General features: G+C 38.4%; 1 protein-coding gene across 20 annotated transcripts in view; it reads left to right on the top strand.

Annotated features, from left to right (window-relative positions):
* LOC105494842 (coiled-coil domain containing 30) overlaps positions 1 to 14,967 on the top strand; it is a 196,325-nt gene that overhangs the window by 31,357 nt on the left and 150,001 nt on the right. For 19 of the 20 annotated variants that reach the window (XR_011622195.1, XM_071094870.1, XM_071094867.1 and 16 more), the window contains 2 exons: positions 2,440 to 2,555; positions 4,163 to 4,261. Coding sequence is in view for 19 of the 20 variants with exons in the window: in XM_071094870.1 (XP_070950971.1) it covers positions 2,440 to 2,555; positions 4,163 to 4,261 (215 nt within the window). In the remaining variant the exon portion in view is untranslated. Of the gene's footprint in view, positions 1 to 2,190; positions 2,212 to 2,439; positions 2,556 to 4,162; positions 4,262 to 14,967 lie in introns of those variants that run through there. The other variant, XM_071094896.1, reaches the window with a different exon arrangement.

The raw sequence follows: 14,967 nt of genomic DNA, 5'->3' as shown, positions 1-14,967 counted from the left end.
TGAGGCAGGAGAGTCGCTTGAACCTGGGAGGCAGAAGTTGCAGTGACCCGAGATAGTGCCACTGCACTCCAATCTGGTGACAGATCGAGACTCCATCTCAAAAAAGAAAAAAAAAATCAACAAAACTAAAAACAGAACCACAGTGGAGTAAATCAGTGGACCCATGAGCTGCATCTTCAGAGAGAACAACATTGACAAACTTCTAACTAGATTGGTCATGAAAAAAGAGAGAACTCACAAATTACCAATATAAAAAATAACAGAATATTTCTACAGAATAAAAAGATAATATGGGAATATTATGAAAAACTTTATGCCAATAAATTGACGACCTGGATGACGTGGACACATTCCTTAAAAGACACAAACCACCAAACCTCACCTGAGAAGAAATAGCTCTAAATCTATGTAAAGAGACAGAATTTTTAGTTAAAAACCTTTCCATGGGCCAGACATGGTGGCTCATGGCTGTAATCCCAGCACTTTGGGAGGCCGAGGGGGTGAATCACTTGAGGTCAAGAGTTCAAGACCAGCCTGGCGAGCATGGTGAAACCCTCTATCTACTAAAAATACAAAAAAAAAAAAAAAAAAGAAAAAAATTAGCCGGGTGTGGTGGCCTATGCCTGTAATCCCAGCTACTCAGGAGGCTGAGGCAAGAGAATCACTTGAACCCAGGAGGCGGAGGCTGCAGTGACATTGCACCACTGCACTCCAGCCTGGGCAACAGAGCAAGACGGACTCAAATGAAAAATAAAAATAAAAATAAAAATCTTCCCATGAGGAAGACTCCAGGCTCAGATGGCTTCATTAGTGAATTCTAATAAGAGGAATTATTTAAGGAATAAATAATACTAAATTTATATAATTTCTTCCAGAAAATGGAAGAAGAGAGAATACTTCCCACTTTTTTAAGTGGCCAGTTAACAAAGAAGTACAGAGAATAAGAAATAACGCCGGGCGCGGTGGCTCAAGCCTGTAATCCCAGCACTTTGGGAGGCCGAGACGGATGGATCACGAGGTCAGGAGATCGAGACCATCCTGGCTAATACGGTGAAACCCCGTCTCTACTAAAAAATACAAAAAAACTAGCCGGGCGAGGTGGTGGGCACCTGTAGTCCCAGCTACTCGGGAGGCTGAGGCAGGAGAATGGCAGGAACCCGGGAGGCGGAGCTTGCAGTGAGCTGAGATCCGGCCACTGCACTCCAGCCTGGGCTACAGAGCGAGACTCCATCTCAAAAAAAAAAAAAAAAAAAAAAAAAAAGAAATAACTTGTTGGGTAGTAAAATTAAATGCAGTATGTTTACCAATAATAGATTGTTAAATAAGTGACTATACAAAGCATACTTTGCAGATATTAAAGATGACATGGAGCCAAGTGTGCACTGACATGAATAGATTTCTGTGATATATTATCAAGTGAATAAGGTAAGTTGTAGAGTAAGATGTGTGGTATAATGTCATTTGGGTTTTTTATTTGTGGAGTTTGTGTGTGTGTACCCACAGGACTACTGTGAGCTGGTATATACTAGTATGGCAGTAAAGTTGTGAAGGTACTGGAATAATTCTGTGTTGACTTATAACTAGCTGTTGTCCTGAGTCTTCTAAACATTCCTACCTGCCCTAATTGTCTTAGCTCCTTCCAGCCCCATGTCTTCCCAGCCACTAAAGAGATAATATTTAGCACAGCAAAATGTTCTCTAGAACTCTACTTCAGAGCTACATTCTTATAGATGAGGGTGCATGCTTAACCAGTTGTTAAATATTTTTAACACAACTTTGTCTGTTTGTATATTACTATAAATATATATATATTTCTGAAAATATTTACTATGTGTTAAAAATATTATTTTGGGACATGGTACCAGCTGAAGGTGGGATAAAAATATTCACTTTGAACAAAACCATGTAGTTTGGTTAACAAAAAGCCTATATTCCATTTGTGATCAATAAAAGTTAAGGTGTTAACACTTTACAATTTCAAGATTTACAGTAAAGCTACAGCATGGAATTATTCTAAGAATAGATTTGTAAACAAATGGACTAGGAGGTATGTAAAAGAGACAGGACTGAAAGGCATGTAGGAAGACCATTTTTTTGGTCATTTAACTTTTAAAAGCTAAGCTAGGCTAAATTGTTTTAAAATTCTAGGTCCTAGAAGAACCTCTATTGCTGGAAACCCTACACTCAAAAAGTCCAATTCATTGGTCTAGTGTGAGTAATATAAAACTTTCTCTGTTGTTTCTTTGGGTTGGTAGAATATTCTAGGACTAGACTTGAGAGCCTTGTGGCTCTCCTGCATAGAGAGCCAGCCACATATGCAGAGATACGATAGGACTAACAAGAAGGGCAGGCAATAGCACTTCCTTCGTTTTTAGAGTTAGTGCCCCTACAACTAAAACTTTGATCCAGTTGAGTAAACTGTGTTCTTCTCTGTTTTAGATGCAGCTGACCTACAGAAAGCAAAGGAACACAATCAGAGACTGGATGAGGAAATTCTGGCTTTAAGAAATAGGGTTCGATCACTTGACTCAGAAAAAAAGGTGCTTGGTGAAATGGTAAGTTTAATTTACTTCTTAGAACTTATTTAAATGTGTCTACCATAACAATCAACAGCATAAGCAACACAGATATACAACATGTAGGTTAGTCTTTAGCAGGGACCAATACTGGGGGCTGTAACATCTCAGAGGGATGCCATGCTTTGACCTAGATGTATTCTATCAGTACTTATATTTTATACATTTTAACTACCTATGCTACACAGCAACATTGTTGCTATATGTAAATCTAGGATCTTTTAAATAAGGGATTAGATAATAGTTTATAGTTAACACGTTCACCACATAGAAAATATTACCCTATTATATTGGATAAGTTTAAGATTATTAATACTAAATCTTTAATTGTTTATATTTTTAACCATTTCTTCTTAGCAATTTACTGATTTTTAAAAATATGTACTTCCAAATTTTAAATACATCTCTTCAATTTTAGTTTATATTCATTAAATAATCATATATCTAATGTCTAAAAAAATACCTGGCATAATACTAAGTGCTTTAGAAATTTTTTTTGTAAGAATGACTAAAGACCCATCAGGATGACTGCTAGCAAAACAAGAGAGAATAACAAATGTTGGTGTGGAAAAATTGGAACCTTTGTGCATTGCTGGGGAGAATCTAAAATAGTGCAGTCACCATGGAAAACAGTTACTCTAAAAGTTAAATATAGAATCACCATGTGGTCTGACAATTCCACTTCTGGATATATGCCCCAGAGAATTGAAGACAGAGACTTAAACATATATTTGTACATCCATATTCATAGCAGCATTATTCACAATAGCCAAAAGGTGGAAGCAGCTCAGATGCTCATTGATAGAGGAACAGATAAGCAAAATGTGGTATAGCCTTACAATGGAATATTATTCAGCCTTAAAAAGGAAAGAAATTCATACACATGCTACAACATGAATGAACATTGAAGACATTATTCTAAATGAAATAATCCAGTCACAAAAGGACAAATAATATATGATTACACTTATATGACATGCTTAGAGTAGTGAAAGTCATAGAGACAGAAAGTATTAATAGAATGGTGGTTGCCAGTGGCTGGGGAGAGGGAGTAATGGGAGTTATTGTTTAATGGGTATAGAGTTTCAGTGCAAGATGAAGCGTTCTGGAGATGGATGGTGGTAATGGTTGCACAATAGTGTGCTTGACAATGTGCTTAATAATATGCTTAATGATGCTTAATGCCACTGAACTGTACACTTAAAAATGGCTAACATGGTACATTTTGTGTTATGTGTATTTTACCACAATAAAAATGCAATCATAAAAAGAATGAATAAATAAGTAAAGATTGGTAAGTTGTCTAAATCTTTGTAAATTTATGTATCTAACCCATTTATATATTTAATACATGTGTGTATGCATGAAAAAGTTCAGGTAGGGTACATTCCAAGCAGTGTTATTTCTGGAAAGGGAGGAACAGTTGTAATATGAAGGAAAATACAGTTTTTTATTCTGTATACCTATGTGTTGAAGTTTTACAAGGAGAGCGTATTTGTATGTTACTTGTATAATTAAAAAACAAAGCAATGATTTATCCAAACAAAAATTGAGAAGTCTACAAGATGTTTTCTTTTGTATTTAAGGTTGAAAGACTTAAAGGAGAGGTGTGTGAATCTCAAGACAATAAGCAACTTGAAGACCACTCCCCTGGAAAAACTGTGGGTGGTGAACAGAGAGAACAGGTATTGTATTTTAAAGTTCTGTTCTTTCTGATTTCTAATTTTTGAGTTGTACTTTTACAGAGTGTACTAGAGTAATTGGTGCTAATCATTTGCTACTCTCCTTATTGGGCTGTCTTTTTCTATTGCTCAGCTAATTAGAGTGAAAGAGGAAAGAGGGCTACAGAGGATGTGTTTCTGTTCACTTCTTCCTCATAAAGAACAATTAATTTGGAGAATATAGTAGATTGTTTCTCTGAAAAGAATCTTATGAAGATACAACCAATTTGAGCATATCATGGAGAACTAATAAGGTGTAGGCTCCAGTGTGTACAGTATATACTATATTCAGCATGATCAGCCTCTGAAGTGGTGAGCAAAGCAATCAAACCCAAGACAGACAGATGCAAGTGCCAGGGTTTATCTAGTAAATAGTAGTTTTAATTTGCCTTTTGAGCATGTCTAATGACCATGAATATGTTTTGGCCATTTATATATTCTTTTGTGAAGCATCTGTTCAAATCTTTTGTATGTTTTCAGTGGAGTGGTCTGTATTCTTAAAAAAATTTTATTATTATTATTATTATTATTATTTTTAGAGATAGATTCTCACTCTGTTGCCCAGGCTGGAGTACAGGGGTGCAGTCCTGGCTCGCTGAAGCCTCAACCTTCCAGGCCCAAGCCATCCTCCTGCCCCAGCCTCTCAAGTAGCTGGGACTATAGGCATGCAGCACCACACCCAACTAATTAAAAAAAATCTTTTTTGTAGAGATGAGGTCTCACTATGTTGTCCAGGCCAGTCTCAAACTCCTGGCCTCAGGTAATCTTGCCTCCCAAAGTGCTGGGATTACAGGCATGCACCACTGTTTCTGGTTTGTATTCTTTTTATTGAGTTGTAGAAGTAGTTTTGTTTTGTTTTTTACATATTAGAGATGATGTCTCACCATGTTGCCCAAGCTGGTTTCAAACACCTGGCCTGAAGTGATTCTCCATCTTTGACTTCTTAAAGTGCTGGGATTACATGCATAAGCCACCACACCTGGCCAAGAGTTCTTTATATATATTCAAACTAGTCCTTTGTTTTAGATATATGTATTATAAATCTTTTCTTATTCTATGCCATGTCTTTCATTTTCTTAATAGTGTTTTATAAAGAGTAGAAGTTTTAAAATTTTGATGGAGGTGAATTCATCAATGTTTTCTTTTATAATTTTGTGATGGGACACAAAAAGCCTATTTAAGAAATCTTTGTCTACTCTAAGGTCACAAAATATGTTTCTTATACTTTCTTCTAAATATTTTATAGTTTTTAGTTTCTACATTTAGGTTTATGGTCCACTGCAGGTAATTTTTGTATATACTGTGTGGTAAAATTGAGAGGTTCATTCATTTTCAGTGTATATCCAGTTATTCCAGAAATATTTGGTAAAAAGAGTTATTTCCTTACTGATAAAGGTTAGCACCTTTATTAAAAAATGTATAAAGGTCTACTTCTGGACTCTGTATTCTATTCTGTTAACCCACCCATGTGTTTATTGTTAGAACAATTCTAGAACAATCTTAGAACAATGCTGTAACTTTATTGTAAGTCTTGAAATTATAAGGTGTAACACCTCCTTCTCTCAACTCATCAAAGTCATTCTCCGTCCAGCTTTGTTCCGTTGCTGGCGAGGAGCTGTGTTCCTTTGGAGGAGAACAGGCACTCTGATTTTTAGAATTTTCAGCTTTTCTGCTCTAGTTTCTCCCTATCTTTGTGGTTTTATCCACTTTTGGTCTTTGATGATGGTGATGTACAGATGGAGTTTTGGTGTGGATGTCCTTTCTGTTTGTTAGGTTTCCTTCTAAGTCAGGACCCTCAGCTGCAGGTCTGTTGGAGTTTGCTGGAGGTCCACTCCAGACCCTGTTTGCCTGGATATCACCAGCAGAGGCTGCAGAACAGCAAATATTGCAGAATGGAAAATGTTACTGCCTGATCCTTCCTCTGGAAGCTTCATCTCAGAGGGGCACCCGGCCGTATGAGGTATCAGTCTGCCCCTACTAGGAGATGACTCCCAGTTAGGCTACTCGAGTGTCAGAGACCCACTTGAGAAGGCAGTCTGTCCATTCTCAGATCTCAAACCCCATGCTGGGAGAACCACTACTCTCTTCAAAGCTATCAGACAGGGATGTTTAAGTCTGCAGAAGTTTCTGCTGCCTTTTGTTCAGCTATACCCTACCCCCAGAGGTGGAGTCTACAGAGGCAGGCAGGCCTCCTTGAACTGCGGTGGGCTCCACCCAGTTCAAGCTTCCTGGCCACTTTGTTTACCTACTCAAGCCTCAGCAATGGCAGATGCCCCTCCCCCAGCCTCACTGCTGCCTTGCAGTTCCATCTCAGACTGCTGTACTAGCAGTGAGCGAGGCTCCATGGGCGTGGGACCCTCCAAGCCAGGCATGGGATATAATCTCCTGGTGTGCCATTTGCTAAGACTGTTGGAAAACCACAGTATTAGGGTGGGAGTGTCCCAATTTTCCAGATACCATCTGTCATGGCTTCCCTTGGCTAGGAAAGGGAATTCCCTGACCATTTGTGCTTCCCGGGTGAGGCAGTGCCCTGCTTTGTATCGGCTCACGCTCCATGGGCTGCACCCACTGTCCAACAAGGCCCTTTGAGATGAACCTGGTACCTCAGTTGGAAATGCAGAAATCACCTGTCTTCTGTGTCGCTCACGCTAGGAGCTGTAGACTGGAGCTTTTCCTATTCAGCCATCTTGGAACCTCCCTTGTGAATTCTTGTCAGGAAATTTTTATCCCCCAAGAAAGAAACTCCATATCCATTAGTATTCATTTCTTATTTTTCTACCTGCCCCCTCCCCCGAGCCTCTGGCAACCACAAAATACTTTCTGCCTTTGAATTTGGCTATCTTGTACATTTTACATAAGTGGAACCATACAATATATGGACATTTGTGTCTGCTTTCTTTCACTTAGCATAATTTTTTCAAACTTCATATTGTAGTATGAATTAGTACTTTATCCCTTTCTATGGCTGAATATTTTATTGCATGGATTTTCTTTTTGAGACAGGGTCCCACTCTGTCACCCAGGCTGGAGTACATGATCACTGCAGACTTGACCTCCCAGGCTTAAGCAATTTTCCCACCTCATCTTCCTGAGTAGCTGGGACTATAAATGCGCACCATCACACCCAACTAATTTTTGTGATTTCTAGTAAAGATAAGGTCTGGCTATGTTCCCAAGCTAGTTTCAAACTCCTGAGCTCAAGCAATCCTTCCACTTGGCCTCCCAAAATGCTGAGATTATAGAAATGAGCCACTACACCCCACCCTTAGTGAAGTGGCATTGTTGTCAGGGGTAAATACCTAGGGTTCATCATCTCACGCTAAGAAGATTAAAGACATAGACACACGTGGTTGGGTTAAGGAGTGGAAAGTTTAATAGGCAGAAGAAAGGAGAGAGGAGAGCAGCTTTCTCTCTTGTGAGAGAGAGGGGCATCCAAAAGGTAAAAGCCGGCCTGTGACAGACTGCAGCAGATTTTATAGGCTAGCTTGAGGAGGCAGTGTCTAGGGTCCACAGATTGGTTCAACTAGGTGTGATGTTTACATAGCGTGTGGGGAAGGCTTATCACTCCACCCTAATCTTAATATGCCAATAGGCTTTCTACTTGGCCAGCACCATCTTGTCTGCTCCATACTGTACACGTGGCTGGCAAAGAGAAGGGAAGATAGAGCCACCATTTTGATCATGCCTGGTCCCAGGTAGCCTTTCCCTATTGGCACAACTGCCAGCATTCACCTTTGCAAGCTTCTAGCTTACTTGGTCTATGTCTGCAGCTCAATTTTACAGGCTGCTCTTTGTTAGAGAAGAAAATGATTTGGGTTCTGTTTTTCATTAAAAGCAAATCCTTAATGAAGACTTCCTTACCCTCACTATCTGCCTAAATAATTTCTTTTTCACTCCTATCTTATTCTCCCCCTCAGGAGTGGTAACCCTAACTGTTATTAAGGGGTATTAGATAATGACTCTTTCTGACTAATTCCTGCCAAAAAGGGGTGCCCTGACAGTTAGGGCTTCTCCTAGGGTCAGTCTAAGGGTCCTCAGAAGAAAGGCATGTCCATGCATGGTTCTGTCCACAGTACCATTTGGAGTTTGATTGCTGTCCACCTTTCCGATGGGTTGTAATACTGGTTTGCCTCCACCAGGTGCTGCTGAAATGTTAATAGTGTTAATATAAAAGTAACATTAACAAATGTTAATACTGTTAATATAGAAGGATAAGTGGCATTGGATTTGGGTGGCTAGAGTAACTTTAGTGTTAACCTTGGCTGAATCTTTCCTGCAATTATTCTTTCGCAACTTCCACAGACCATTTATGACATGCTTATACTTTCTGACTTTTCCTAAACATCCCTCTTTTTAAACAAGCAGTTATTCTCTTTAGGATAAGAATTTACCATACAAGATCCTTTCTTATATAAAATCTATTTTCTTTGTAACCTTCTTTGCGTAGCTAGGGTGTGACATATTACCAAACCCAATAAAAAGTCCTGGTGGACTCAGTGATAGTAAAACCTTCATGCTTACCTCTTGTCAGTAGCTATTATTCCTGCTCTAAGGATAATAATTAAGCAAAATACTACAGCAGTGGAAACTCTCTGTCCAGTATTTCAGTTAGAAGGTGCTACCATGTATAACTCTACCTCAAATAGTAGAGTGAGTGTAGCGATTCCCACAAGGGTGGGATTATTAGATCATTCCATCTAAAATTTTAGTGCCAAGATATAGAATTTCCCTTTTGGAAGGTCTATGAAGTTCCTTGATTTTATTTTCCCAAAGAAATCTCTGGCTTATGAGCAACCTACTCACATTTATTACCTGGCAGGATTTGCAGGATAATTGGCCAGAACTAGCATATTGATCCAGATTTTTACATTACCCATACATTTTTGTTTTTCCCAACCTGCAGGAAATCATTACTTGATTCACAGGAATAAGCATGGCTAGTCTAAAATGTAGGCAAAAAAACTTAAAAATAACCAATGAAACTAGAATTTAATGACAAATATATACGTTTTGGAGCATAATTTTTTCTCTCCAGTCCTCATTTTCAGTAAAAACAAATTATGATAGGACCATGTTATTTGTAGAATAAAGTTTAGTCATATACTTGGCCTGATGATTTGCATAAAGTACAACAAGAATAATTATTTCTACATAGGCCTTTTAGATTGGATTTGATGAAACTCTGTTCCAGAAGAAATCTCAGATAAGACCTTTTAAAGCCAAGTCCAGCCATGGGTCTATATCCTTAAATACCTGTGAGTTGGGTGATCCTTTCCTCTTAAGGTCCTAAGATAAGCTTGGAGCACCTGGACCTGTCAGAAAGTGACATTTTTTATTGACCATAGGTCATGAATCTACCTGGGGGACTGTGTAGGCAAGACCATGGGGCCAGTCTTCCCCAAAGGGCTTTTATTGGCTCTTCAAGTCAAGCTTGATTCCTTAAAAAGAAATACAGCCTTCCAGTCAAAGACTTGGTAAAGACAACCAGTTTCTCCAATTGTGTTCTGTTGAAAAAGAAAATGGATTCTTATTGTACTGATGCAAATAACTATATTGCCATAAGTTAAGAATACTCACAAATAGTTTCCAAATTTTAGAGGAACCAGGCAATGAGAAAGAAGTATGCTTTAAATTTTGTTCACAAGAGTATATCTTACTTAATTGTTAAAAGCTATAGATAGCTTAGAATAAAAGTTTCCTTGACATTGAAGGACAAAATAAGGATGAGCAATGTTTCAAGCAAAAAGTTAAAAAAGATTATGTCAGCCTTCTATTAGTGTAGTTCATGCAGTTAACTCCTGTTTGATATTCATGAACATTTCAGCTCCTCATGAATCCTGTATGTTTTTTCTCTATTCCAATGTTAGAAACCTGCATTTGAGAACACCTGTAAAAGTCCTATATCTTGATTATAAACTGTCTTTTGAAAAGGAACAAAGCAAGACAACAGTTGTCTGCAGACGACAAAATTTCCAGCATAGCTACACTTAAAAACACAACTGACAAAGAGATTTGGTTATCTTTGTGGTTTACAATAACTTCAATCTTAATTATGATTAATAGCATATACATAGACATTAGAATTTTAGAAATCTCATACAATTTTGGAACATCTATTAATATTGTTCAACAAAATAAAAACCTAAAGAAGACTGGATATCATTTTAGCAATTCCATGTAATTAAATATGTCAAATAATTCTGTTTACCTCTTCTCTGGATGATTCAGAGGCCTGCTGAACCATCCAGAAAGCCAGGCATCAGGAAAGACAATTTTGAAACTTGGAGTTTGATTTTTGGAAGCCTGATAAATATGTTAGAGGTTTAAAACACTTGATGTTATGAAATAGAAGTCTAGATTACCATAAATTATTTATTTTGCCAAAATGATAACTCAAAAAGCAAAAATCTTCCATTAACCTTTACTATTACATGAAAATCCTGTTCAAAGCCAAAATTTATCCTTGCATTAGTTTAATGTCAGCCCCATTTTTTTTTTTTTTTTTTTTTTGAGATGGAATATTGCTTTTGTTGCCCAGGCTGGAGTGCAGTGGTGTAATCTCAGCTCACTGCAACCTCTGCCTCTCAGGTTCAAGTGATTCTCCTGCCTCAGCCTCCCAAGTAGTTGGGATTACTGGCATGTGCCACAATGCCTGGGTAGTTTTTGTATTTTTAGTAGAGATGGGGTTTTACCATGTTGGTTAGGCTGGTCTCTTAACTCCTGATCTTAGGTAATCCATCCACCTTGGCCTCCCAAAGTGCTGTGATTACAGACATGAGCCACTGCACCCAGCCTCAATTTTTTAATGAAACTTCATAGACAATACCATCTAATCATAACCAATTTGACCATGAGGTGAAATCTTTACAAACCTTTTGTAACCCTTTTGCTGAAAGGTGAGTTAGCATCTTAAGACAACTTTGCTGTGCTTTTATTTCAATGCTCAATTTATGAAAAAACCATATAATACCCTTTTGAATTTAGTTAAGGTTTACACATGGGATTTTTGCCAGATTAAGTTTTATAATCTTTCCATAACTTGCTTAAACCTTCAGCTTTATCTGATCTAATTTAAGACAATTCTTTATCACTAGGTAAAATTTACATTTCCATGCCTTCTTATAATCTCTTACTAAAAAACACATTTTACTGTTTTTACACACCTTACATGTAAATCTATTTTTAGTAGTCAAAATTACATATTATGATAGTAACTCTTAGCAATTTTTAACTTTAATCTGAAATCTGGTAAGTTGTTTTGATTATGTACTAGGCACAGAGAAAGTCACTTACTTTTTCCAGCATAGTTACAGGGGTGGTTAATTTTGTATGTCCCCAGGGCTTACCAAATTGTGAAGCAGGTGGTTTACAACCTTGAAACCTTTAGCAAACCTAGTATTTGACTTATATGATTTAGATCACCTGTTTATATTGCTAACACTTGTATTTTACCAATAATCTTTAAGACCTTTTTATTTCTTAAAAATTAAAGTCATGTTAACTAAGAGGCATTACAGCTTTTATCTTTCCTTTAAAAATATTTAATTTAAGCACTTATTTTTCTCTAAGCCAATTAATTAGAGCTCTTTTTATAGATATTACACACAACACATGTATAGCTACCCAGACAGAAGATTCAGCACTTGTAAAATTTTTCATTTGCTAGCTTCTTAATTGGATTACTGACTTCAGGGTGGAGATCTCGGAGGAACAAGACCAGGAAAGCATGCATTTTTAGGGCTTAATAAGCTGGCACAGCTGAAGGCAAAGACAGATCCTCAAAATTAAGGGTGCCATTTTATAGTGGATCCTGGATCCCCAAAAGGAGGGAAATACTATAGGGAGAAGACAGTGTAGTGCTTCTACCATGCATTTCATTGCAAGGCAACCCAAAGCCAATCAGCCCATTTTGTAATCAGCCCATTCCATGTGGGAGTCTTATCCCTTAATTTGGAGTGGGAGTGTTTCCATATCCTCCAGGTGGCCAAGAGCATGCTTCTCTGATCCAGATGTGCAAAGAAATAAGTATTCATCCATAACTACTATTAGCCATCCCTTAAGGTATTTTTTTATCTAGTTATTATTACACAAAGCCATCTCATAATGCAAAGTAATTTGATACCCCCAAAACTTAAAACCATCAGATAACACAATGCGAAACAGAACAACACCTTTGATTTTGAGAGAGATCTAGCTGCTTTTAATTCCTGGGGTTTCATGAGGAAAACAGAGGGTGTGTGTGTGTGTGTGTGTGTGTGTGTGTGTGTGTGTGTGTGTATGTGTGTGTGTTTTCCCAAAACAGGGTCTGTGGCACCTCCTCTGTTTTTCACAAGGAGTCCCAGACTACCAGAAGTTATATTAGGGCCTGTTATGTGTGCATTAAGAGTGGCAAGACAAAAAATAAAAATGAAGAAAAATAGTTCAGTTGACTGAGAAGAAAAAAACCCTTTTTCAAAAAACCAGGATCCAAGAAGAGAAAAGTGTAAAGGTTTTTAAAATATACCTTTGCTTGGATATCCACTTTTAATTAAACTGAGCACTCTTTAAGAAAATCCTTTTAAATCCCTTGTTACTTGACTTTAGCCACACCAAGCAGTTAAGTTTTTCAGCTTTTGAACATTAAAAAAAACCTCACAGGTGAAACCAACCAGCCTAAATTAGGTTATGACTTAGCTGTGAGTATATGAGGTACTTTCAAAGGAGTGGTAAGCAGCTTTTGAAACCTTCATTGCAAAACTGTGATGAGACAGTGAAAGAGTTTTGACCCAACCCGCTCCATCTTGCTTCCAGCCCCAAAGCTGTCCTTCCCCATCCCTAGGCATAGGTTGAACCAACTCTGGAAGGAGCATGGTTTACAGTTTATAGTCTAAAACAAAGGTGATAACCATCCCTCTTTCCTGGGAAGCAGACCAAGAAAGTAGCCACAAGATTAGAAACCATTGCTTAGGAGCCATGCAGCTGGAGGCTACAAGATTTTGACTCTCCCTAAACTGCTGTCAAGGTCAGTGCTTAAGATATTTTGCAAACCCTGCCCTTGATGGATCAACTAGCACCACCCAGATTGATAAGCTGGCTTATCTGATTTTGTGACCCCTACCCAGGAACTGACTTAGCACAGAAGACAGACACCATTTTACGATGGTGGAGACTAAAACAAAGTATTGCCATGTGGCTACAGGTCATGTTCCCAAGGACATAAAACAAGATAGAGGCCTGGAGCAAAGTTTGTTACTGAACATTTTGTTGGGCTGACTTGATCAACAGGCTTATGAGGTCCTGGGCCTGTATCCTAACCTAAGGTACCCTTTCTTTTAACAGAATCATGCAGAAAGAGACACAATGCACACTGTACTGGCTGCAACTTAAGACCAACCTCACAAATCCTCTTTCATTAATTAAAACTTTGCAGAGAATATAAACGGTGATACTTACTCATTTTACCAGTTTGCACAGAGAGAGAGAGAAGCCAAAAGCCCAACTGGTTAAAAAAAAAAAACAAAAAAACAAAAAAAAAAACAAGAAAAACATAAAAATACATAAAACATTTACCCTTTTGCCAGCATGTCAAGCTTCTGGGTTCCCTTCCTCCAAGCTCAACTCTAAGCCAAGCATTTTAAGGTTTGGGGAAATTAACTTTTCCCAGTTTGGAGGAACATTATAAACCATGAAAAAAGGAAGGAAAAATACCATAGAAAGTGTAGGGGGTTTGTGTTGTAGAATTGGAGGAGCTGACAATGTAGATGGTGGACAGGAAGGACCAGGGCTTCCGGAAGTTGCATTTGAGGGTTTGAATTAGGGTTGTCAAGAAGTACTGCCTCTCTTCCAATTGGGAATGATGGTTCCCCTGTTTCTTCACTCTCTCTATTTTCTCTTTTCCTTTTGACCTACCATAGGATACATTTTGCTCATCTCTGAATTTCTCTGCTGTCTGCAGAGCTGGCTATTTTTCAGCCATGGTTAGGGTTTGGCTTAGGAACAGCATAAAATCCCTTTGTGAGAGGTTAAACACTTGAGTTAAATTTTGGAGGCCAGGCGCGGTGGCTCATGCCTGTAATCCCAGCACTTTGGGAAGCCAAGTGGCAGATCATGAGGTCAGGAGATCAAGACCATCCTGGCCAATATGGTGAAACCCCGTCTCTACTAAAAATACAAAAATTAGCTGGATGTGGTGGCACGTACCTCTGGTCCCAGCTACTTGGGAGGCTGAGGCAGGAGAATCACTTAAACCTGGGAAGTGGAGGTTGCAGTGAGCTGAGATCACACCACTGCACTCCAGCCTGGGTGACAGAGCAATACTCCATCTCAAAAAAGAAAAAAATGTGGAAAGCTTCTATATACTTATCAGCATCGTCAGAAAATTGGCCTAAGTCTCCCTTTATTTGTCCTTTATTTGTCCTGTAATGAGAAGGGAACTTGAGGGGGCCCTGAATAAGGGGAATCCTCAGATGGCTTCCCTGGAAGTTGCTTCTCTAATTTGGGGGAATCATTCTCTGTAGGTCTGCCTGATATGACTGCTATAAGGGTTGGGTTGATTGTGCAACTCTTGTGAAGATCTAGTAAAAAGGCCATGCTCTTGTGTAAAAGAAAATGAGCCACTTTTTCTTCAAAGTCTCAGGGTCAAAGGAGTCCTTGTGCTTCAGAATGCACTACAGAGAGGTGCAAGCTGAAGA

Source organism: Macaca nemestrina, chromosome 1 (genome assembly GCF_043159975.1).
Source record: "Macaca nemestrina isolate mMacNem1 chromosome 1, mMacNem.hap1, whole genome shotgun sequence".
NCBI classification, from domain to species: Eukaryota; Metazoa; Chordata; class Mammalia; order Primates; family Cercopithecidae; genus Macaca; species Macaca nemestrina.
This window is presented reverse-complemented; position numbering and strand designations above follow the sequence as displayed.